This window comes from Sceloporus occidentalis, unplaced genomic scaffold (genome assembly GCF_023333645.1).
Source record: "Sceloporus occidentalis isolate IW3139 unplaced genomic scaffold, rSceOcc1.0.p SCAF_3, whole genome shotgun sequence".
Classification (NCBI taxonomy): Eukaryota; Metazoa; Chordata; class Lepidosauria; order Squamata; family Phrynosomatidae; genus Sceloporus; species Sceloporus occidentalis.
This window is the reverse complement of record NW_028316983.1, coordinates 232,338,616-232,361,403: the sequence shown is the minus strand read 5'-3', so window position 1 is coordinate 232,361,403 and position 22,788 is coordinate 232,338,616. Positions and strand designations below refer to the sequence as shown.

At 39.1% G+C, this 22,788-nt stretch overlaps 1 protein-coding gene across 1 annotated transcript in view; it reads right to left on the bottom strand.

Moving 5' to 3' along the window:
- Positions 1-22,788, bottom strand: part of COL14A1 (collagen type XIV alpha 1 chain) — a 156,673-nt gene that overhangs the window by 36,222 nt on the left and 97,663 nt on the right. The window contains exons 28-33 of the mRNA XM_089518391.1: positions 22,046-22,210; positions 19,862-19,900; positions 17,492-17,630; positions 7,847-7,989; positions 7,435-7,544; positions 4,986-5,144 (exon numbers count right to left, since the gene is read on the bottom strand). Coding sequence (XP_089374517.1) covers positions 4,986-5,144; positions 7,435-7,544; positions 7,847-7,989; positions 17,492-17,630; positions 19,862-19,900; positions 22,046-22,210 — 755 coding nt within the window. The remainder of the gene's footprint in view (positions 1-4,985; positions 5,145-7,434; positions 7,545-7,846; positions 7,990-17,491; positions 17,631-19,861; positions 19,901-22,045; positions 22,211-22,788) is intronic.

Here is a 22,788-nt window from a genome sequence, read left to right as displayed (position 1 = left end):
GTTAAAAAGCACATTTTTTGTTGGTGAAATTACAGGTGAATGAGTTTTATGTATCCTATTTGAGTTTTATGTATCCTATTTGCTGGCAGATCAGTGCCCATCAGTAACAACTAAAGTGGCCAGCTTTTATGCAGCAGCAATGGTCTGTCGGCGTAAAATGGTATTTTAAAATTTTATAATGATTTTACATTTTTAATTTCATTAAAGAGTAAACTTTTTAATTGTATTCCCAATTAATATTATTTACTTTTATAATTTGATTCTAATTCTATTTTATTGTTGTACATGTATGTCTGATGATTTATGTTTATCTGATGTCTGATTTGTGGATCATTAATAAATAAATAATTCATTCAGGTGAATACTTCAGAAATGGCTAGAAAACAAAGCACAATAGGTATCACCCCTTTCTCTTTCTCTCTCAAGGTAAGGTTGATAAAATCTAGGCCTGCCTGTGTCTGTGGGGCAAAAAAAAGAAAAGAAAAGAAAAAGAAAATGCACTTTGAAATAAATGTAAATGGATTAGATGAAGGGAAAGAGCTAGTTTAGATTTCTGGAAGGCTGTGGGTGTCTGTCTACATTGTACAAATAATGCAGTTTGATACCAGTTTAACTGCCATGGCTTGGTGCTACAGAATCATGGAAGTTGTTGTTTTGTGAAGCACCAGCACTCTTTGGCAGGGGAGGCTAGAGACCTTGTAAAACTACAAATGCCAGGATTCCATAGGATGGAGCTACAACACTTAAAGTGGTGTCAAACTGCATTATTTCTACAGTGTAGGGTCACCCTGTGCCTTGAACTAGATTTTTCTGAGAGCATTAAGCTGTACCTCTACCTATTTTCTACCCATTTGATGGTCTCTAAAGTGGAGGATTTATAGGTTACTGTAAAGAAAATTTGCTATTTAATTTCAATAAAACCAAAACTCTTATTTTTACCAAGAACCCTCCTTGAATAAATGGGTTATAGATAGCCAGTACATTAGGCAGTTACGTTATTTTGGTATTATTTTCCAATCATCTGGATCTTGGATACCTCATTGGATCTTTGCTATACAGTAACATCATCATCTAACACAGCTAAATACATAGTTTGTTCTTTTTCTACTAGTGGGGGACAGTACATAGGGTATTCAAGGCCAAGGAGCTGTCACAATTATTGTGTGGTGTTTCAGCTTGGATTCTGAATTTCTCACCAACTCTAGAAAAAAACATCTTCATCCTTTTTACAGCAACTGTTTTGTTTACCAAACTACATGACAACATCAGTTTTATTGTTTGTGGCTGGTCTCTCCTCCATGAAATGCACTGCTGGCTTGTTGAGGATTAAGTTACTGGGTAACTCTTTTATTCAAGGCCTGAACCAGCTTTTATGTGAATCTTCTTTGGAAAGACAGCTACATCAGCTAGTAGTCTAAGGTTTGTTGTTAATTACAGTCAAGGTAGGTTTGATTTATGGCAGCCCTAGAGATGAGATACCTCCAAGATACACTGTCAACAAAGGTCCTGCAAACCCAGGGTTGTGGCTTCTTTGACTGAGTCTGTCCACCTGGAATGCAATCTTCAGCCTTGTCTACATGGGCCATCCTGGCCTGGTCTTGGAATCTCTTTGCTTTGGAGCTTCCCTATTCCACCCCCCGGTTACCTGCTGTCAACATTGCAGTGGTAACGGGTAGATGTTTCCAAGTATGCACCCCACACAAGGGCAAGGTAGGGTTGGAGGAACTGGCCTTTGGTCCCATGCAGACAAGGCTTTATTCTTTTTCCTGCTGCCTCCCACGTTACTAAACATTAGCTATCATCTTTTTTTTTCTAGTGTGTCATGCAGTCTTGTGATATGGCCAAAGTACTATAGCCTCAGTTTGTTCATTCTAGCTTCCAGGGAGAATTCAGGCACTGAACTAGAGGTCATCTATAAAAATATGTTTGGAGCACTGAACTGCATCTCATTATGCCTTCCTGTACACTGTCTGTGCTATGCTAGTAGTATGACTTGGCCATGGTCCATTAGTATAGAGATTGGCAACTTACGGTCCTCCAGCTGATTATGCTGGCTATAGATGGCTGTATTTGTCCACCCCATCATAACTGGAATAATTTAACTGTGAGCATTGCAATTACGGGTCCAACCCCTTCCTGGTGGAAATGGAGCTTTGGGACATAGACTTGAAGTTGGAACCTTGGACATGCACTTCCAGTATTTCATCTGAATGGTTTGTATGGTAAAGGATTTTACCTTCTTGTTCTGTGCCTTCAAGTTAACTCTAACTTATGTGACCCTATCATAGGGTTTCTTTGACAGATTTCTTTAGAGGAGGTTTACCATACCCTTCCTCTAAGGCTGAAAGTGTGATTTGTTTAAAGTCATCCTGTAGGTTTCTATGAGTGAGTGGGGATTCAAACCTTGCTCACCTGGAATCCTAGTCCAGCACTGAAACAACTGCACCATGCTAGCGTTACTAGAGATAGTTGTTTTTTCCTCTCTCTCTCTCTCTCTCTCTATATATATATATATATATATATATGTAACCATTTTAAATACTTCTCTAAGACATTTATTCTTGCCCTCTGGATTAAAGATATTGATAGCTTACTTCCTTTAAACTTGTTAGTTCCTAACTATGGATTTGTAGTGTGGTAAGTACTTAGGATACTATGGTAGGTAGATCTAGTACTATCCTCTGAACTATAGGAACAAACCTCTCTGGTTGGAGAATTAGAACACCTTACCAGACTCCAAATTCCATGATTCCATAGAATGGAATCATGGCAATTAAACTGGTATCAAATTGCTAGAACTGTATACCACGGATATACTCTGAGACTTTAACGAGCAAAGGAGCTATGTCTTAAAATGCATGCTTGTGGTCTTACATAAACGCCAACAAATTCACTTAAGGCAACCAAATATTTCCCGTGGGTGTAAAAGTTCACTAGATCACTTGTCATTCATACTGTTCTGACTTTCCCAACAAAAGCCACCATTTCTTTCCTTTTCTTCTTACAAAGCGTTCTTTAACTACAACCTTTTAAAAGTTGGCCTTTGTCTTTCCCGGTTGGAATGTGGTCACAAGGGTTGCTCTGTTCAATTGTCTTGTAATTCTTGATATATTCACTGACATGTTTAAGCCTGAGGCCTGAAAGAACTCCTTCTTTGTCCAAAGGAACATAATTTTTGGTGGCGATATATGTTCTCAACAGAATAAAACACTGGAGGTTTTACACTTTCCTTTGAGCCTTTGTTCCATGAGCTTTAAAGGAGACCTTTTGTTCATGAGAGCTCAAAAGACTTGGGTAGACTATCCAACTATAAAATTAAGCCACTTGTCTTTCTATTGTTGTTGTTGTTTGCCTTTGTGTCATTTCCGAATTATGGCAACCCGGAGGTGACCCTATCACTGAATTATCTTGGCAAGTTTTATTCTGAGGGAGTTTGTTTTTGCCTTTCTCTGGGGCTGGGAGATGGTGACTTGCTCAAGGTCTCCCAGTGGGTTTCCATGGCCAAACAAGGATTCAAACACTGGTCTCCAGAGTCATAGTCCAACCCTCAAACCACTACATCATTGCCTTCCTATACTCCTTTTTCTTATCCTTATTTAAAGACCAAATCAGCCCATAATGTAATAACTCTGCTCATGAAGGCAATGTTTTTTGGAAAGGCAGCTTTGGTAAGAGGAGGAGGCTTCAGTACAGGTCGAGCATCAGAGGCTGGCATAGCCAGCTGCCTGTCAATGATTAGGACTCAGAAAGGCTCACACTGCCAAGTCTACTTCTCTCACTCAGTGATACCAGTGTCAACCCAGACCTAGTGCTTCTAAAGTACTGGAGGCCCATTCACCACTGCTGGTTGTTGCTGTTCCAATCACATTACTTTCTCTAAAAATATTTATTTATTTAGTCCTCCAGTTAGTCTTGGCCTTTACCTGAACAATGGTCATGTATCCTCTAACATCTCACAAATGAAAACTGGAAAACGTGTGGCTAAGCAATATCAAAGGGTGTCCAAGATAGCAAATGTTATTAATGAGGAAGAACAAACAAGGTAGGAGAGGTTGTAGCAGTTTGCTTTGGCCTAAGCATCATGGTAAGGGCAAGACTTCATCTCCTTTTACACTCTGAATTCAATTTGCAGTAATTGACGAAAGACAAAGGGGGAAAGTGGGAAGAGTAGAGAGAAACAGGGATATTTTAAAAGCAACTGAAATAGTGGGATGACAAAGGATTCATTGAAATTCTCCCTGACAAACTGGGAGAGCTGGAAGGTATTTAGTCAACTTTGGCTATAGCTGCCTATCTGGTCAAATCTAGCTCTGCAAACCAAGCTCTGTAACGCCTACCCATCTACAATGGAACTGCATGTGCAACTCCCCTTCTATAACCTTGAACTCAATATTCAACTACTTTTGTAGGTAAGTGCACACATTTGTAAGATGTAAACAGGATTCTGACCATTATATTAGGATTGAAACAACTATAGACTGATTTAGTTGTCTGTAACAAAGAAATAATAAATTAAAAAGAAATCCATTCTTGGGTGGCTAAAGTGCAGTAAATCACTAAGATAATCATGTGTAAGCTAGTAAAAATTTCACAGACTAGTAACTTTTGTTACTGTATTCTTACTGCTTATGTATATATATTCTGCATTTCCTCCAGTCAACTCAAAGTGATCTTACCACTACCACTACTTTATTCTTACAATAGCCCTGTGAAGTAGGTCAGGGTGAGACTGTGATTGGTCGAATGAATTCCATGGCTCATTGATGCCTGAAAGCTGGATTTCCCAAATGCCATCTCATCATCCTTGCCACTGCACCACAGTGGCTCACCACTGGAAGATCTTCTTTACTCTTCAGCAAAACAGAACACAAAACATCTGTTCTGTTCTTTTTTTTAAAAAAAAAGTCATGGTTCCCAGACTGTCAGACTTCTATCTAAAAATGCAATTTCCTGTTACACAGTAAGTTCCAAAGTGTTTCACTTACTGGTGCAGAGTTGTCCCTTGGTCCTCTTGATCGAACCATTCTCCCCAGTACTTCTATCCCATCAGAAGTAATGTTCCCTGCAGCACTGATCATTTTTTCACTCACTTGTTTGCAGTCAATCACCACTTTAGCTGTTGTTTTACTTATGACTACGTGCAACTGGGAAAGGACAATGATACTTTTAATACACAAAAAAGACACCAAGAAAGCATACATACACAGCAGCTGTTCTTTTCCTAAAAATCATTTTTATAGCTGACAGGCTTGTTTACATTTTTCTAAACATCTGTAACTTAGCTGGTTAAAATTTTAAGATTTCAATATGAATACAGTCATCAGTGATTGTACTGTGTGTGAGAGAGGATAAGAGTAGGGGCTACAACTAGAATGAGAAGGCAAATGTGACATTTTCAGTAATAAGATCTTGAAGAGCCCTTACCATAGCCAAACTATGCCTGCCTATTCCTCTCCAAACTGAGCTAGGGTGGGAAATAAGGTCTGCAAGTTTAATGCATAAATCAACACTCTTTAGCTGGCCCTTGTCCTATTATCATCCCCCTGCCCATCCAATTCTGTATTGTTCCAGTATCCTTAAGTGTAACATGAAATATGAACTACATCTAGTGGAGCCTAATCCAATTATGTCTGCCATTTTACATTACATTTTTAAATTTTTATTTTTATAACAATTTTATTAATCTAACATAAAATTTTCACATATACACCACTCACAAGATGAAAGCAACATATCAAACAATCCATACATAATCAAACAAGTCCATATCCATATCCACAAATCACCTTCTTTTCATTCCTCTCCTCCCACTTAATCTAATTCATCCCTTTCTTGTCTTCCATCCTTCCTTTCTCCTTCCATCAAGAAAGACCTTCCCATTCTTCCTCTCCACCATTTCTTATTCATTATTTATTGTTTGTTTGTTCCCTTATCTCTTTCATTCACTTTCCCACTTTCCACCTCCTCCCTACCCTTACACACTTCCCCCAACCTTCTTCCCTTCCATCCAACTTTCCTTTCCATTCTTCACATAACCATCCTTTGGTACTTCTCCTCCAATTCCCTTGGATTGTTTTATTTTTTGTGATTTCCATATACTTTTAGTTATTCTAATTTTTTTTTCTGTTACCCTTCTCTGCGGCCTGGAAAGGGGTGTCCTTGGGGCTTCATGCCCCAAGGACACCCCGACAGCAGTGGGGAAAGGGAGAAAGGGGCCGCTTGGTCCCTTTCTCTCTGTATCACTGGCATGGTCGTTTAAAAGCCGCACCAGCGATATGCGCGGTGCAAAGAGCTCCGAAACAGAACTCCTTTCGGTGTCGCTGAAAGGGCGCCACAAGTGCCCTTCAGTGGCGCCAAGATGTAATGGCCGCACCGTTTGGACGCGACGCAGCCGTTAGTCAAAATGGTGGCGCCCATGTGTACAGGGCGTCACCATTTTGACACCCCCGTCACGTGCTGGGGTGAGGCCAGTATGGACGCTGCGTCCTCGGCCAACCCCTAGCACGTGACGGGGGTGGTGCAAAGGCCTGTTTAAATCGGGCCTTCATTATTCTTCTATTTTTCTTCTTATTGATTCCTTCATTATTTTATCTTCTATTATTTAGTAGTTTATTGCACACATTTTCCAGACTGATCCATGCACTGGACAGGATTGGGGCTGGAACGGGGAAAAACAGGTTTTACTGCAAACAAAATTGCTGCTGCTGCGCTGCAGTCCTTCATGATCTATCCCCAAGCAGTGCACTGGCGGCCAATTTTGGTAAAACGGAAAGCTTCCATAGTACCAAAATCAGCTGCCAGAGCACTATTTAGGGACAGATGATGGTCAGACAGAAGCACAGCAGCAAACATATCCAGATCCCTAGGTTTTCAGACCTTTCACCATTTTAGCCACCCTCCTTTGGATACACTCCTTTTTGAACTGGAAAAAGTATTCCAGGTGAGACCTGACCAAAGCACAATAGAGTGGCACTATTACAGCGGACCCATTCCAGATCCCCTTGTGTAAGGGAAAATTCACATATGCTCACACCCCATTGGAAACAATGGGGCGCGTGTTCATGGCTTGGGGCAGTGTGCATGACATGGGCACATGTACCACTGCTTTAATTGCAGTGTGGCTTTTGCGTATGCTGGAAGCCGGCATGTATAGTGCACCTGCATATAGCACAGGCACTCTATACTTCCCTTAATCTAGACACTATACTTCTATTGATGCAGCCTAGACTTACATTGGCCTTTTTAGCTGCTGGATTCTATTCTGACTACTATGAAAATATTCACTTAATGAAAATCAATTTTTGGCTAGGTAGTAAAAAAACCCCACTATTTTACATAGAACAAATAAAAACCAGATTTTTTTTTTTTTAAAAGATGGACTCTTATTTCCTTTTGCACCACATCCGTTTTCCAGAATATTTCAGGAAATCTCACCTTATGGAAACTTCCATAAAATATTTTCTTTATATCAGGTCCTTCAAAAGTAACTGTCTGGAATTCACCTTTGTAGTCATAATTGAAGAAAGTCAAGGTTTTCCCACCATCTGTACAGCATAAGAAAGAACATATTTCAGAGACATGTCTTTTGTTTTTTTTGAAAGACAACATAACTATACATGCCTTTAAGTAAAAAAAAATTATATAGAAGTCTTACAAATAAAACATCAAACAAAAATAGATTAAAAGTAAAATCTTGTGGAGTGCTGCACAGGATAAAAGTTCCACATCTCTTTGAGACAGGCAGGGAAGAATTGCACTGATGATTTCATTAGCCTCCTTGATCATGAAAATGAAAAGGGAGAATATAGATCAATCATAAGACACCAAAAAGTCATAAAATACATACTGTCCAAAATAACTCCAACTAGAGGCTCATATTCCTTGTTTAAAATTTCCCAGAGAGCAAATGGCTCCTGTGGTGTTTCAGGGAGTATGCGGAAAAGAAAAGTAATGGTGTAGTCTGAAGGAAGCCCCTCTGGGTGTAAATATCTGTAAAAGAAAATTAAAACTGAAGCTGATGTCATCATAGCAAATAATTTCCTTAAAGCAACTACTTCTCCAGCAACAACTGGCCCTACTCTCTTCAGATATCAAAGGGACTTTTTTGTTCTCAGATAACAATTCAAACTTCATTGCCTTTATGACTTTTCTTGTGACTCTCTGTGGACTGACAGCCACTGTGGTGTAGTGGTCTGAGTGTTGGACTTGGACACTGAGAGATCAGGGCTCAAATCTCTCCTCAGCCCTGGAAACCTTGGGCAATTCACACTCATCCTCAAAGGAAGGCAAGAGCAATTCCTCTCTAAACCAATTCTGCCTAGAAATCCCCATGATAAGTTTGCCTTAGCATCACCATGAGTCAGAAATTACTTGAAGGCCACAAAAAACCACAACAACCTGTATGCAAAGGGATCTTGTAGCACCTTTAATACTAACTGTATGAAAGAATTGTAGCATGAGCTTTCATAGGCTTGGTCTACTTCCTCAGATGCATGAGACAACTTCTTTAATAGGAGATTGCCGCACACCATTTCTGTGCTGAAAGGGACACGGGATCTAAAACTCAAAAACGGATCCTATTACACTGCCCCGCCTGTATTGCAACCCGGGCTTCTCCCACAGCTGTTCATACATGGGATTTTCCCATGTATGAAAAGTTGTGCAAGAAACCCAGAGAAGCCTGGGTTGCATATAGGCTGCCTACTGCCCAGTGAATCCATTTTTGAGTTTTAGATCCCACATCCCTCCCAGCGCAGGAATGGCATGCAGTAATCTCCTTAGTTTCAAAAGTGCTACAAGATGCCTTTGATATTCCAGACTAACATGGCTGTGTCTCTGAACAACAACCTGATAAGCCTAAACCGAGTGTAGGCATACACATTCTCCTTGCTTACTATCCAAACATTATTATTCCCATTTTTAAAAAGTGTTTTCAAAAGCTAGCACGATTTTCTTTGTGCAATTTAATTTTCAAATTTTGTTTCTTGTGCTATTTCATTTTGTGCAACTTTGGTTTCCAATGCTAGCACAAAGATTTTTGTGCAATTTTAATGAGCCTAATAAATAAATAAATACATTACTGGAGAACAGGCTCTGGAACTTTTGAATTCATTTGTCGGTCAACATGGCTGCCTGATTCCGAACGGTTTCCCTTTTTTGGTTCTACATAGGGAGCTGAATGAGGTGGAAGAATGCTTAAGGTGATAAAATGGTCTGTATTATGTTAGGCTGCAAGTAGGGGATAACTTTAAAAAACATCATTTCCCATATAAGTTGTTGTTGTTGTTGTTGTTGTTGTTGTGTGTCTTCAAGTTGTTTCTGACTTATGGCAAACCTAAAGCAAACCAATAATGGGATTTTATGGGGCTCAGAGTATGTGACAACCAAGGTCATCCAGTGGGGAATTGAGCCCTGATATCCAGAGCTGTAATCAAATGCTCAAACTATTATACCACGTTTGCTCTCACTGGCTAAATGGGAAGGGAACTTCCACTGACAACTTGGTTCTGTAGTCTTTCAAGTGACCAGAATTATAATATATGTACCATGCACCCGCATTATACGCGGGCACGTTATATGCAGCTTTGAGCATATGCTCAAAGCCACGCAGGAGCATGCGGGGTGCAAGGGGTGGTGTGTCCCATTCACATGAATGGGGCATGCTGCTGTGGCATGCGCACCGCATGCTGCTGCTGCACCGCCGCGGGCACGAGCCCCATTCATTTGAATCGGGCTTTAGCATCCACATATTTTTTCTTACACAGGGGAGTCCAGAATGGATCCCCCGCGTAAGAGAAGGGCGGACTGTATAGTTGTTTGATCATATCCCTGTGAAGTGTATGTTTACTATTAGAAGTAAGAAACAAAGAGGCTACATTATTGAATGGCTGAGGTTCTTATGTGTATCTATTTAGAAACTCAGACTTCAACCCATCACTCCACTGGTACAGAAACCACCAGCCACCCCTAAAAGGAAAACCCTCCAGGACCTATTGGCATTATTTTAGGTAGCCTTCAAAAACATGGATTTTTAAAAAGGCAATTTGGCGCAAATATCTCCCTGCGTCTATTGAATGTTTCTCTAGTTTTAATGTCCTATCCTTGGGAATGCTTTGCATATTATTTTATATTACAGGTTGAGTTTCCCTTATCCAGAATTCCAAAATATGAAATGCTCCAAAATCCACAACTTTTCTCATGGTGGCTAAGACAGTGATATCTTTACTTTCTGGTGGTTTAGTGTACACAAATTTTGTTTCATGCATAAAATTTAAAAAATATTGTATAAAATTACCTTCAGGTATTATGTATAAAGTGTATATGAAACATGTTTAGCCTCAGCTACCATCTCCAAAATATCTCATTATGTATGTACATGCAAATATGGGCATTCCAAAAGAAAATTAAAAATCTGAAAGCTAAAACATTTCTGGTCAAACATTTCAAATAAGGGAGACTCTAGCAGTATTTCATGTTTCTGATGTTTTAGCCATCATGAGTTCCTTTTGGGCTAGACATTTTTAATTAAAAAATAAATAAACAAACCACCAAATGGCACTACTGCTGATAGCACTCAACATATTTATATGGCCAGTCATTGATCAGCTGCCAATAAAATCCAGTGTTTATGAAGAAGAATACATTGTACATGAAGTATCTATGCAACTATATTGCAACAGAACAAATACTATTACTGGTCTTTTTCTTTCTTTTTAATTAGAAAGTCTTCAGTAGTTTCAGTATTAGATGCAATATTCTACTTCTCTCCTGCAACTTTGACCATTTAACCTGGAGGCACCCATAAGATACTGGGAGATGAACAGCTGATCACCAAGGTCACCTCCATAAACTTTTAATAATTCTGTTCATGATTTAATTTCACAAAGCTTGAAAATGGTATGTACAAAAGTCTAAACACACTGTAGCTGTCAAACCTAAGGAGATAGTCCAAAGGAAGTGGTTTGAAGAGAGCAGCCAAAAAAGAGATTCATAAAGCCTATGCTTAGCTTACCCGGGTTACGAATTTTTCGGGACCCGAAAAAATCCAATTGGAAATTATTGATCCGGGTTACGAAATTTTTTTCGGGTCCCGAAAAAACTTTTGGTGCTTTTTGCCGCGATTTTACACCAAATCGCGGCTTTTCCCCATTAGCGGCTATGGGGATTCGGCTTGCGAAAGCCGTTCGGGTTACGAAAGCGGCCGCGGAACGGATTACTTTCGTAACCCGAGGCTCCACTGTACATATATTTGATGGAAATTCATTTCTTCCACTGAGTCTTGACTGAGACCAACTGACAAGTTACAACAAGTGTTATCAACTAGGGAAACTAACCAAGATAACATTCCTCTGAAGTGAATGGGATTTAATCCTGCTTCATTGAATTTCACCTGTTGTAAATCCATGTAGCATTTGCCATTATTTGATTTTACTATATAATCCTGTTCGTAATGTAATCAATCATGGTGTATGTTCAAAAATAGCAATTTTCTCTTTTGCACAATTCTGTATTGTGTTTGTATTCCAAAATGGGAAATATCAGGTTCTTAAAAACATGTGTATGGAAAAGGGCGGGGGGCAGATATTGCAAAAAAGAAATAAAGAAGCTTCTTACTGTCTCAGCTCTAGTTCATCTAATGCCACACTTAAATTACCTTCCCAATCCCTATTATTTTCATAATTTACTAGTTAAACTGTAAGTTTAAACTAATCTGTAAAGCAACCTTAAACCAAGAAAGGCAGTGGCCATATTTGCATCCATCAGTAAGCCCAATTCTGAAGAACCTTGGCTTACCATGAGCAAGCTGAGTGCTGATCCTAGCAAGTCATCTGCATCATGCAATTTTATTAATAATGTCAGTATTTTTTGATTGTATCTTTGTATTTGTATTTTGTATTTATTGGATGTAATCCCACCTCGATCTGCAGGGAGAGGCAGGAAATATAAATAAAATTATTATATTATTATTATTATTATTATTATTATTATTATTATCTGATTTGTTACTCCTACTAGAACTACTGCTAGTATATCGTCCAAACAACTAATTCCTGGTTAGTTGTTCCCCCCAAATACAGGAACTGTACAACAAAAAGCAAAAGTGGTTTATTATTTGGCTTGAAGGGGGCACTATCGTTGGTCAACATATGAAACAAACCATTTATTCTAGTAGGAGAAGCTAAGTGGATATAAATGGGCTAAGTGCACCAGCAGGCAGCTTGTTCCATGTTATGGCATAACCATTGATCTATGAGCCTTCCCATTTATTTTATCAGACAATGTCTTGTGCAGTATTAGTCTGATAAAAATAATTATCATCATCATATGGGGGCCATGATGAACACTTGTCCCAGTATAGAATTACTCTTCCTGTCAGGTGACAGTAAAGATAAAATATACCAATTGCAGGTGAAGACCACATCATTGGAGCCCTGGTGGCGCAGTGGTTAAATGCCTGTACTGCAGCCATTCACTCAAAACCACAAGGTTGCGAGTTCAAGACCAGCAAAAGGGCCCAAGCTCGACTCAGGCTTGCATCCTTCCGAGGTCACTAAAATGAGTACCCAGACTGTTGGGGGCAAATTAGCTTACTTGCTAATTAGCTTACTTGCTGTTCACCGCTATGATCTTTGGAACAGCGGTATATAAATACAACAAATTATTATTAATTTTTATTATGTTCCTAAACTGATTAGAACAAGAACATGGCAAAACAAAGTCCTGGCGAGGACATTTATGAGCAGCTTAGGGCTGCCAAGTTCATAAACTCAGTCAGGACATTCAAATAATATCAGAATATACTGTATCATATATATATAGGAAATGTGTGGACTTGAACATAAATGAGAAACAAATGTAAAAGTGTAAAGTGTTCTTTTCCAAAGTGAAATTTGAAAGGAATTTGAGGTGAGAAGGAGACTGGAGCAGTCCATTCAGGAAGAGTATATGAAGAATTTTGGACTAAGTGAGAAATATTTCAAAGAGGATCAGTGAACTTTTGTGAAGGTTCACTCACTGTCACTGGATTTCATTTGAAGTAAAATTTCAAGTAAGAGAGTATACTGGAAGTAAAGAATCTCGTTAGCAGACATATTTGAGGAATTTTGAGGGAACCAAAACAATTTCAAGATGACTAACAAAATTTCATATACTTCTCAAATTAATACTACTGAGCACTACTACAGCTTTCCCCTACAGCAATTTTCTGTGACACACCCATTAATCAGTTTGTTTCTTTGAATGCCCTCACTACGAAATTTGAATCAGTGAATTGGGCATTAATTGGGCATCTCCTCTGGCTGGGAGAATGTCTTTAGACAACTAGAGAGAATTCTGTCTAGCTGACTGGGGGAAATGCCCGTTGCAATAATGCTAACATATTATTGTTCTAATTTCTTCCAGTTATACATCAGCATTGCTTCACTTTGGAAAACAATCTGGCAAGAGTTAAAGACTATAACTTTCCACTTTTTCTAGTGTCTGCTGCCACGTTATAAGTGTACTTGTCCCTCCTCTTCTGTCATGCATTTCCTAATCAGTACAATTTGCATATGGGATGAATTAGCTTTACTGAGCTCCCTTTTCAAGCAATATCTTTCTCCTGAACCCAGTTTCGTTGAAACACAATCTACTTCGCTCTTGTGTTTTCAGCCAACATGCCAGTTTGGGATGTATGATAAATAAATTTAATGATTATTTTAAAGCATAGGTTTGGCCAATGTAAAGATTAATCTTGGTAATATTCCAGAAGTAGCATAGGCAGTCTAGCATACAGGAAAAATTCTTTCAGTAAATGTTTGGAAGGAAACAAGTTAAATCTCAGCTGAAAAAATAATAGATGCCACAATCTAACCATCTCCACAAACATCACTACTGGCAGATGGTCCAACTTTCCCCTTGCCAAACGAACGATTGACTGCGGTAGAAATATGCTGTCTGTAGAACTATAAATGTCCCATCTCTCTAATGGGGAGTGATGGTATTTAGCAAAATAATCTCAGAATGGGATTCCTATTGTGTGTACAAACAGAGATACTGAAAAAGGGTGATTCCCAACCAAGCCCATATCTGCTTCTGAAAACCTGAACTGATGGCCTCTCATTGGATTGTGTTCAGAAGCTGTTAAACTTGGAAACTCTGAGAACATAAGACGGCATCTCTGCAGTTATGCTACAATTTCCTGAATGGCAAGGAAAAGTGAAGGTGGTTTGCTTTATTTTTGGCTTCAGTCCTTCATCTGTTCATTGCCTGGGCCTCTACCAGGAGGCTTGACTTTATTGTGGCACCGTCAAATCCAAGGAAAATGTGCAAGTTGAAAGGGTCATGAGCAGCCTGTGCTTTGTTCTCAACCAGACTGAGGATGTGCAATACAGTGTAACAGCAGGATGCACTTTCTGAACTTTTGCACATGATCTATGCGGCAATTTTGTACAGTTTCATGTATGAAAGAACTCAAAGAGTCAGCCTCCAATTGTCCAGATTTATTTATTTATTTATTTTGCTCTGGAAGGCAGTGAATGGATCCCCAGGGTTCTTCTAGATAAGGCTTAGATCAGTGGTGGCGAACCTATGGCACGTGTGCCAGAGGTGGCACTCAGAGCCCTCTCTGTGGGCACACATGCTGTCACCCCAGCACAGAGTTTGCCAGAGTTTCTTACTGGAAAGCCAGAGGAACATGGCACTTTGCACTAAATAAGTGGGGTCTGGGTTGCAGTTTGGGCACTCAGTTTGTAAAAGGTTCACCATCACTGGCTTAGATCATTCAACTGCCTTTCAGACACCTTTGTCTTTCTTGTGCCAGTCTCCTGTATCTTCCCATTGCTACATCTACATTTTTTCTTCCCCCACATTAAAGGTCAACATGTTCCTAGCTCTGACAATGCACAAAGACACAAGTTCTCCAATTTGACAAGTATTCTACTCCTATGGTGTGTTACAGGTACAGATGGAACCTTTTCAGGGATTCACTGAAGAAATACTGGCATTTGAGTCTCACCGCTTCTGAAAACAAACCAGTTAGACCAGCATCCCACACTGTGCAGGCATGGCTCATGACATGGTATAGCTTCTAAAAGTCTAATATTTGTCACACTGGTCTAAATAATCAAACACAGACATATGTCTCCTATTTTGATAAATAAACCAGAAATCTAATAGCTAGAGGCTGGTAGATGTGCCTGGTGGGTAGCTCTGGATTTTTAGTCTTTTCAATCACAGGAGAGAACAGGGCTGTGCAAAGCTGGCTCCTTCAACTTGCAGTAATAGAGCCTCTTAACTCATGAAGCTGAATGGGTGTAAATTGCTGGAACCTGGTATTCTGAAGTTGCAATACATTCTGAATTTCTGTTCAGTTCAGGTCTTTGGTCTGCCATATGCTGCTGCATGTGAAATTTAAGCCTATTCTCTTTCTTCAGATTATTCCCACAATTCCACAAAGTGATATAAAGAAATCTGGTTAGGGTCTACACACTCCAGATCAAATACAGCTGTCCACAAGGCTTTGACCTGGTGTCAACATCTTAGAGATGTGCACCCTGCAGCTGCTTCTAGTGTAGCCTATGGGGATGTGAGGGCTGCATCCACTTTTCCTGGAGCCTATATACCAGCTAAACTTCAAGAGACAAAACACTATTTTGATGGTAACTATTAGCTTCCACCTCTCACTACCCTGAGTGTACCATTCACAAGACTGTGGTTTGCCAACCACTAGTAGTGGCAGAGAAACATCAATCTCACTGGCTGTCCTTGGGAGTTAATAGAGGCCATTCCCACCATTAATTCCCATTATGCCTAGTTCTCAGCAACTAGAGAGGCAAAGTTTAAACATTCCCAAACATGTACACTGAGATGTAGGAGGGCTTAGGAGAGTAAGAGATTAATATATTCTGTCTTTCTGTCTGTGGGGTGTACATCTGTGTGTAGGTGTGGCATGGAGAAAAGTGAAAATGTAGTGAGTGTAGACAGTGTATTATGTACACAGAGACTGCATGTGGACAACAAATTACAGTTTAATGCTAACGCATGACCCTTGGTCTCTTGTGCTTCCCATTCTCTTCTGTTACTTCAGCATGGCTACAAAGAGGATATTGGAAGCATTCTTTTTCATGTAATAACATTTTGTCATGTCACCTGAACTGGGAGGATCTGTTGTTAGCTATGTCATCCAAAAAAGCTAACCTCTAAACATCATTTCTGACCTTGGCTTCTTTGGATAAAATTTATCCAATAATTAACTGATTAAAGGTTGTTGTTGTTGTTGTTTGCTTCCAGATCGTTTCAGACTTATGGTGACCCTAAGTTGAATCTATCATGGGGTTTTCTTGGCAAGATTTGTTCAGAGGAGATTTGCAGTTGCCATCCCTTGAGGATGAAAGTTTATGACTTGCCCAAGATCACTTAGTGGGTTTCATGGCCAAAGTGGGAATCAAACCCTGGTCTCTGGAGTCATAGTCCAACACTCAAACCACTACACCATACTGGCTCTCTGATTAAAGCTAGCAGCAGTTTATCTTGGATTGGGCAATTTGACAAACTGTGGTTAGTTGAAAATGGAAGTGAATGCTTCTGTTCATGTCTTCACTGAGTGGAGAATGAGTGGGAAGAAGGAGTAGTCTCATGAAAATAATACTAAATTGTGAATGTAATACTAAAATCCAGTTTAACATTGCATTCACACCAGAATGTGTGCGTCTTGAAACTGAAACCAATCCTGATACAGTGAACCTATTCTTGTCTATCAACTCTCTCTTCCAATACGTTTTGCAGGTTAGTAAGAAATCCCTCTGGAAGGGATGTTATCCCCATGGGAAAATTGCAGGTCTTGTGTTTTTATCTCCTTTTCCTTCCCCAAACACTGTCTTGTTCACTTAGTGAGATTGCATAATTTAGTTGGCTTACATCCAACTCCCCTCTTTCCTCTTTTAACCAAAGAAACAAAACTTTCACCATATACACATAAAGAAATAACTTGAAACCTGTTGCTTTTTGCAATTTTAATTGTTAAATGTCATTAGAGATAACTTAAACCACTCTGCAGCGTTGGAAAAAATCCAACAGTTGCCCTCTCCTGTGGTGACAAATATAGGTAAGTGTTTACTTGGCAATATGTTGTCCCTCCACTGTACTGCAAATTTCAGTTTGAAATGGATTGTCTCCCCAAACTCTTGACAGATGATAGAGCTGAGCCTGATTCTATCTTTATAAACATTTTTAATTTGTTGTATTAGAAACCACCTTAGGTCTTGACCTGGGAGAAAGGTGGCTTCTAAAGTAAGTAAGTAAGTAAGTAAGTAAGTAAGTAAGTAAGTAAGTAAGTAAATCTATCAATCTATCTATCTATCTATCTATCTATCTATCTATCTATCTATCTATTCATCCATCCACCCATCCTTTTCTATGTACAGATATGAAAAAATATTGGCATGTTTTGGCTTCCATTAGTTTTCTCTTGTGGCTGGCTATAGGTAATGTAATCTGTTTTAAGAATACATACTTGGTTGGCTGGGAAACCAAGGCATCCTTATGCAGTTTGTAACAGGAGTAGGCATTAAATGTCCCTGGCTCCATAGAAACTCCTTCCACGCTTGCAAACTCCTTTTCAACCAAGCCAAACATCTCCATCATTTTAAATCCTGAAAACCACAGAAAGCATAATGTGTGTCAGTTCTGCCTGTTAATCTGGCTAGGGAGAGAAAATGAGCTACAAAGTGGAGATTTATGTCACTGTTAAACTTAATAACATTGACACATCCCAAGAAACTTCCATATCAGAGAACCCACAGAATATAAAGCAAACTGATGATTCTTGGACAACTATCATGTGTTTCAATGGTAACTGAAAGAGGCTAAGAAAGGGAAATATTTGGCAGGTGAACCTGAACTGAATATATGTACCTAAGTTATGCCATTGGTACATTTAGAACAGTAGTGTGGTTGACAGTGGCTAGCCAAGATTTTAAGGCTAAAGTTACCTTTACTTACTATTCACCATCCTGAACAGGCCAGTGAGCCACAGAATTCAGGTGGTACTTTAGCTGTCCAAGCTGAGTCACGAACCTGCCTTGTGTGGTTCTTAGAGTCCTAATTGTCAAAGAGCACACCATGAAAAAAGGGAATCACTACTATCATCTCACCACTGATCAGTCTTTGGATTCCCCCTTTACAGGGATTCCACTTTATGTGCCACATGCCACCACTACTGGGGCATTGATCAGCATGTGAAGAGACTCAGCTGGCACTTGGAAGAGTTGTTCCTCTGAGCATGAGTGGAATCATGTTCCTGCTATGTGCCCTGTTCATTGTTCCCGTAGGAATGGGGAGCAGCAAGTGAAAGGGAACTCTCATGGTTATTTCCAACAGTGATAAAATGTAACAGCAGGCATTCCTATCACCATTAGCTTGGGCTGGGGCTTGAATGTCTGGATAGAGAACTACCAAGAGCTGAATTCAGCCATGAGACAGAAGTTCACTACCTGTTTCACGCAGATGATCCCTAGTAGTAAAGTCAAGGTCTGAACCTGCATAATTCTGTGTGCAAAGCACAGACTCTAGATAATTCAGATTTCACTGCCTAAAGTTTTCAAAGAAAGATATCACAGGAAATTAGCAGGAACTAGAGCATCATTTTGTTAGTGCATAATCACCAGAGTCTTCAAGAGGGCTATTACAAAAGAGAGCAGTATGGTCCAGAAGACAGCGTCTTCTAGTGGAACACTTCAGTCTGTTGTCCTCTGCTCTTCTTAACCAACCATTGATTCAAAGCTAATGTAATAATGGCCCCATATAGACAGGCCAAAATAAAGCTGCTTCGGGTCACATTGGAGGTATGCTGTTTAAATGATACATGCATAGTAAGAATCTGGAAGCCATGCCAAAGCCATGATCCAGTCCTAAGGATTAGAGCACAGCCTTGGCACAGCTTCTGGACTCTTAGTACGCATGCATCATTTAAACAGCATACTTCCAAAGTGACCTGAAGCAGCTTTATTTTGGCATGTCTGTATGGGGCCAATAAATCTTAGTTTATTGTTATTGGAAGAAGTTTGGGCTTGTGAATTCTCCTTCTGGAGTGAATATGAAGACACTCTTAAAGCTGGAATTGGCTACAAGGGCCATTGGGTCCAACCCCTGCTATGCAAGAGTACACAACTAAAGAAATCTTGATAGGTATCCATCCAACCTTTGTTTAAAGACCTTCAAACGACACCATCATCCACTGTTGAACAGTTCTTACAGTAAAGAAGTTCTTCCTAATGTTTAGGCAGAATCTCTTTTCATGTAATTTGAATCTATTTCTTCATATTCTAGTCTCTGGAGTAGGAGAAAACAAGTTTGTTCCATCTTCTGCATGATTTCTCTCTTTAGCCTTTCCATTCCAAGTAACTTCAGTTTAGCATTGCATCCAAGCCTCCCATTGCTGATATTCTTAACATGATTACAGAAACAAGTTAGATTCATAAATGAAGTTTTAAAAATTGGCTTGTCTCAGTAGACCACAGATAAGGCTGACCATGGTTTGGGACAAAATGCTGAACCACACTTATTTAAAAACAGAAGCAAATACTTCAGATCTCCTGATGACCATATCAAATAAGGGAAGGAGCAACACATAAGCCCAATGATCACCTCCCTGCTCCTTCATATAACAATAAACCATACCATGCAAAGGCAACAAACATATCTCAATATGAGAGTTGAGATGTAATTTTCTCATTGAATTTGTGTAGTCCAGTATAGAACGGCCAGTGATGTAACAGGCCCATAAAATCAACAACCCTTTTCTTCTAATTACAAATAAATTTCTTCATGAAGTATCAATATATGAAACACATAAATCTTTAAAAATAATTATATCAAAACATACCTGCTAGACTGTTGCCATCTTTGTAAACCAATGGGCAAGCTGCAATAAGGAAAAAGCAAACAAACGTGTTTATAATTCCCGAAAGAAGAAATATTTAGATGTATTATATTTTTCATGACTAAATGGAAAGCTAAATTAGTGTTGGAGAACAAAAGACACTAAGGCCTTGATATGCAGTTTGGCACAACTAGTAGAACAAAAAAATTGTATTGAAAAAATATCTTCAGGTAAACAAAGATATTGACAGACATGTTTTTATCACAATGGAGATTATCACACACCTTTTTCTCCTGAGCTGGGCACGGGTTGGGCATGGGCTTAAATCGTTTAAAAAATGGATGTTATCGCATGCCTCTATTCCCAGCTGGACTTCGCAAAGAACAGAAAATCCAGTTCTTTGCAAAGTCTGGGACAAATCCAGATCAGGTACATGATGCCTCTGAGCTGGGCACAGAGTAGTGTAATAACATCCGTTTTTAAAATGGTTTAAGCCTGTGCTCAACTCAAGCGAAAAAGACGTGTGATAATCTCCAATAACACTGACCATTAAAACAGTAACTATCGGAATAGTTTCAGGGCTGTTGATTCTATAGGACTCCAGATGACATTTTGCCAAGCTAGGTCTTTTCTTTGGAACTGTTGTCCTTTATTAATTTAGCATGCATCCTAAGAGGCCGGAAGCTGCACCAAAGCCACACTCCAGTCCTAAGGATTGGAACACAGCTTTGGAGTAGCTTTGGGCCTCAAGATGCATGTATCATTTAAACAGCATATCTCCAAATGACCTGAAGCAGCTTTGTTTTGGCCTGTCTGTTCAGGCCCTTAGTTATTGGAATTTGTCATGACATCATAGACAAACACTGATTCTTGATTTTTTTTCCCCTTTATGGCCTTACGGCTTTGCGTGCGGGGTGTGTGGGTGTGTGTGTGTGTGATATACAACATTATTTACCAGTATACCAGGCAAAGCACTGTTAAAGCATTTCAAGACTACTGTGCCTATTTACAGAATCAAATTACAGGCTTCATGTTTATAGGATTAAAGTATTTCTTTCTCTTCAGTGCAACTGGGGGATTTCTGAATTAATTGTACTTTAAATTGTCATCTTCCCCTTGGGGGACGAAAGTATACAGTTCTACGTTCTTTGCATTGTTATTCTTCTTTAAAAATAAAATAGAACTATTTCATCACAACTGAAAAAAAGAAAAAATAATAACACAAAAACATTTAATTTCCTTTCTCCAGCAAAGCTGGCCAACTTCAGTGGGTTTGAGGAGACACTTGCTGCTGCCATACCATTGCATTTTGATGACAAATTATACCACATAGGTTTGGTGGCAAATTGGGAAGGCCATAAAACGAGAAAGAAATGCTTGTTTTGAGAATGTTTTTAACATTTCCTGCCTCGTTTTCTACTTGTTTTATGGGTTTTAGTAGATTGAAGCCCAAGATCTGTGGTATGATTTGTCACCTAATGTTTGGTAGCATAGTGCTTAAGGGGTGCCTTCGGGACCACCTAAGACCCATGGACTTTGTGCCCCTGCTTTATGGGGAACAAATGGCTATTCATTGCTAATGAGGAAGAAATACTAAATCTGGCAGTTTATTCAAGAAGGAAATTAAATTAATGTTGCTGAGGATCTTTGCCAAATAGGATTTACTAAGTAAATATTATAGAAAAAGATCTCAGCCATGAGGAAGGAAAGACTCTGCTGGTCAGTATAGCATCATATTAACTTCTATGTAGGATGACTGTTTTAATTCTATTTCCTTGGGTTTACAATAAAGCATCTCAAAGGCACTACATGGGCACTAGAGAAGAAGGGATCCTAATGTGAAATATGGCAGGAAGCTTGTTCTGCCTCATTGATTTGATTTTAAGTGATCACAGATAACATAAAATTACAGAAAAGGTTTCACAATTCTTTATGGAACAATTCCAGGTGCACTGAAAAGAGAGTAAAAATAGGGTTGATCATTTAAACAGATAATTCTTCATGAAACAATTTCCAAGGTTGTAGACTACTGCATCTTCTCCTTCAGACAAGCATTAGTGAATGTAGTGGGACTTACTTCCAAACAAATATACACAGAAATGAAATAATTAGGTTACTATTGTATTGCAATATACAGTATCTTTGTTACATTATTTGGACTAAAATAAAAAATAAATAACTGCTAACTTGCTGATGCTGTTTCACAGACAAAGGTGATCAGTTCATCTTCAATCTTCTTAAAGGCATCAAAGTCATCCACAAAGAAGACATGCCTTTCACTAGGCTTGCTGCCAATGTTAAGCAGTTCTGAGTAGTCAGCATCAGCTACTCCGATGGCAAATATGCTGAACCCTAGAGAAGGAAAAAAGCAAACTTATAGAGTAATCACCAAAAACATAAGTAAAAATTGCAGTTTCCAAAACAACAGATTGTTCTTGCTAATTATTTTGACTCAGCTTAGCATGCAAAAATAAAAGCAGCTTTTTCTGGTGCACAGTAGAAAATACTGATTCACCTCCCCAGCCCAATGAACTTTGCCAACTCAATCTTTCAGCACTTTTTAGAAAAAGGCTTTTTTGGAATTCTCTCCTTTTAGCCAGCCAAGTTTATTTCAGGAGCAGAAAGTACGTAGCATGTCTAATGAACAAAGAAGCACACAGATTAATTTTATTACTTCTTTCAAAAACCTATGACTTAATTCTAATACTAGCTCTGCCAGCAAACCAGCATTGCATGTTAGAGTGTCCTGACCATTGTGCCAACACAATGTTGCAAATTAGGGATATGAGCCACAATAGTGTGTTGAATCCAAAAACTGATCCCCCCCCCTTTTTTTTTTTTTTAAAGGAGAATACTACAGAAATTGTTTTGGAGTCCAACAGCCATGCTGGCTTGGAGTTCTTTAAATTTATATTCCCATAAAATAAGTT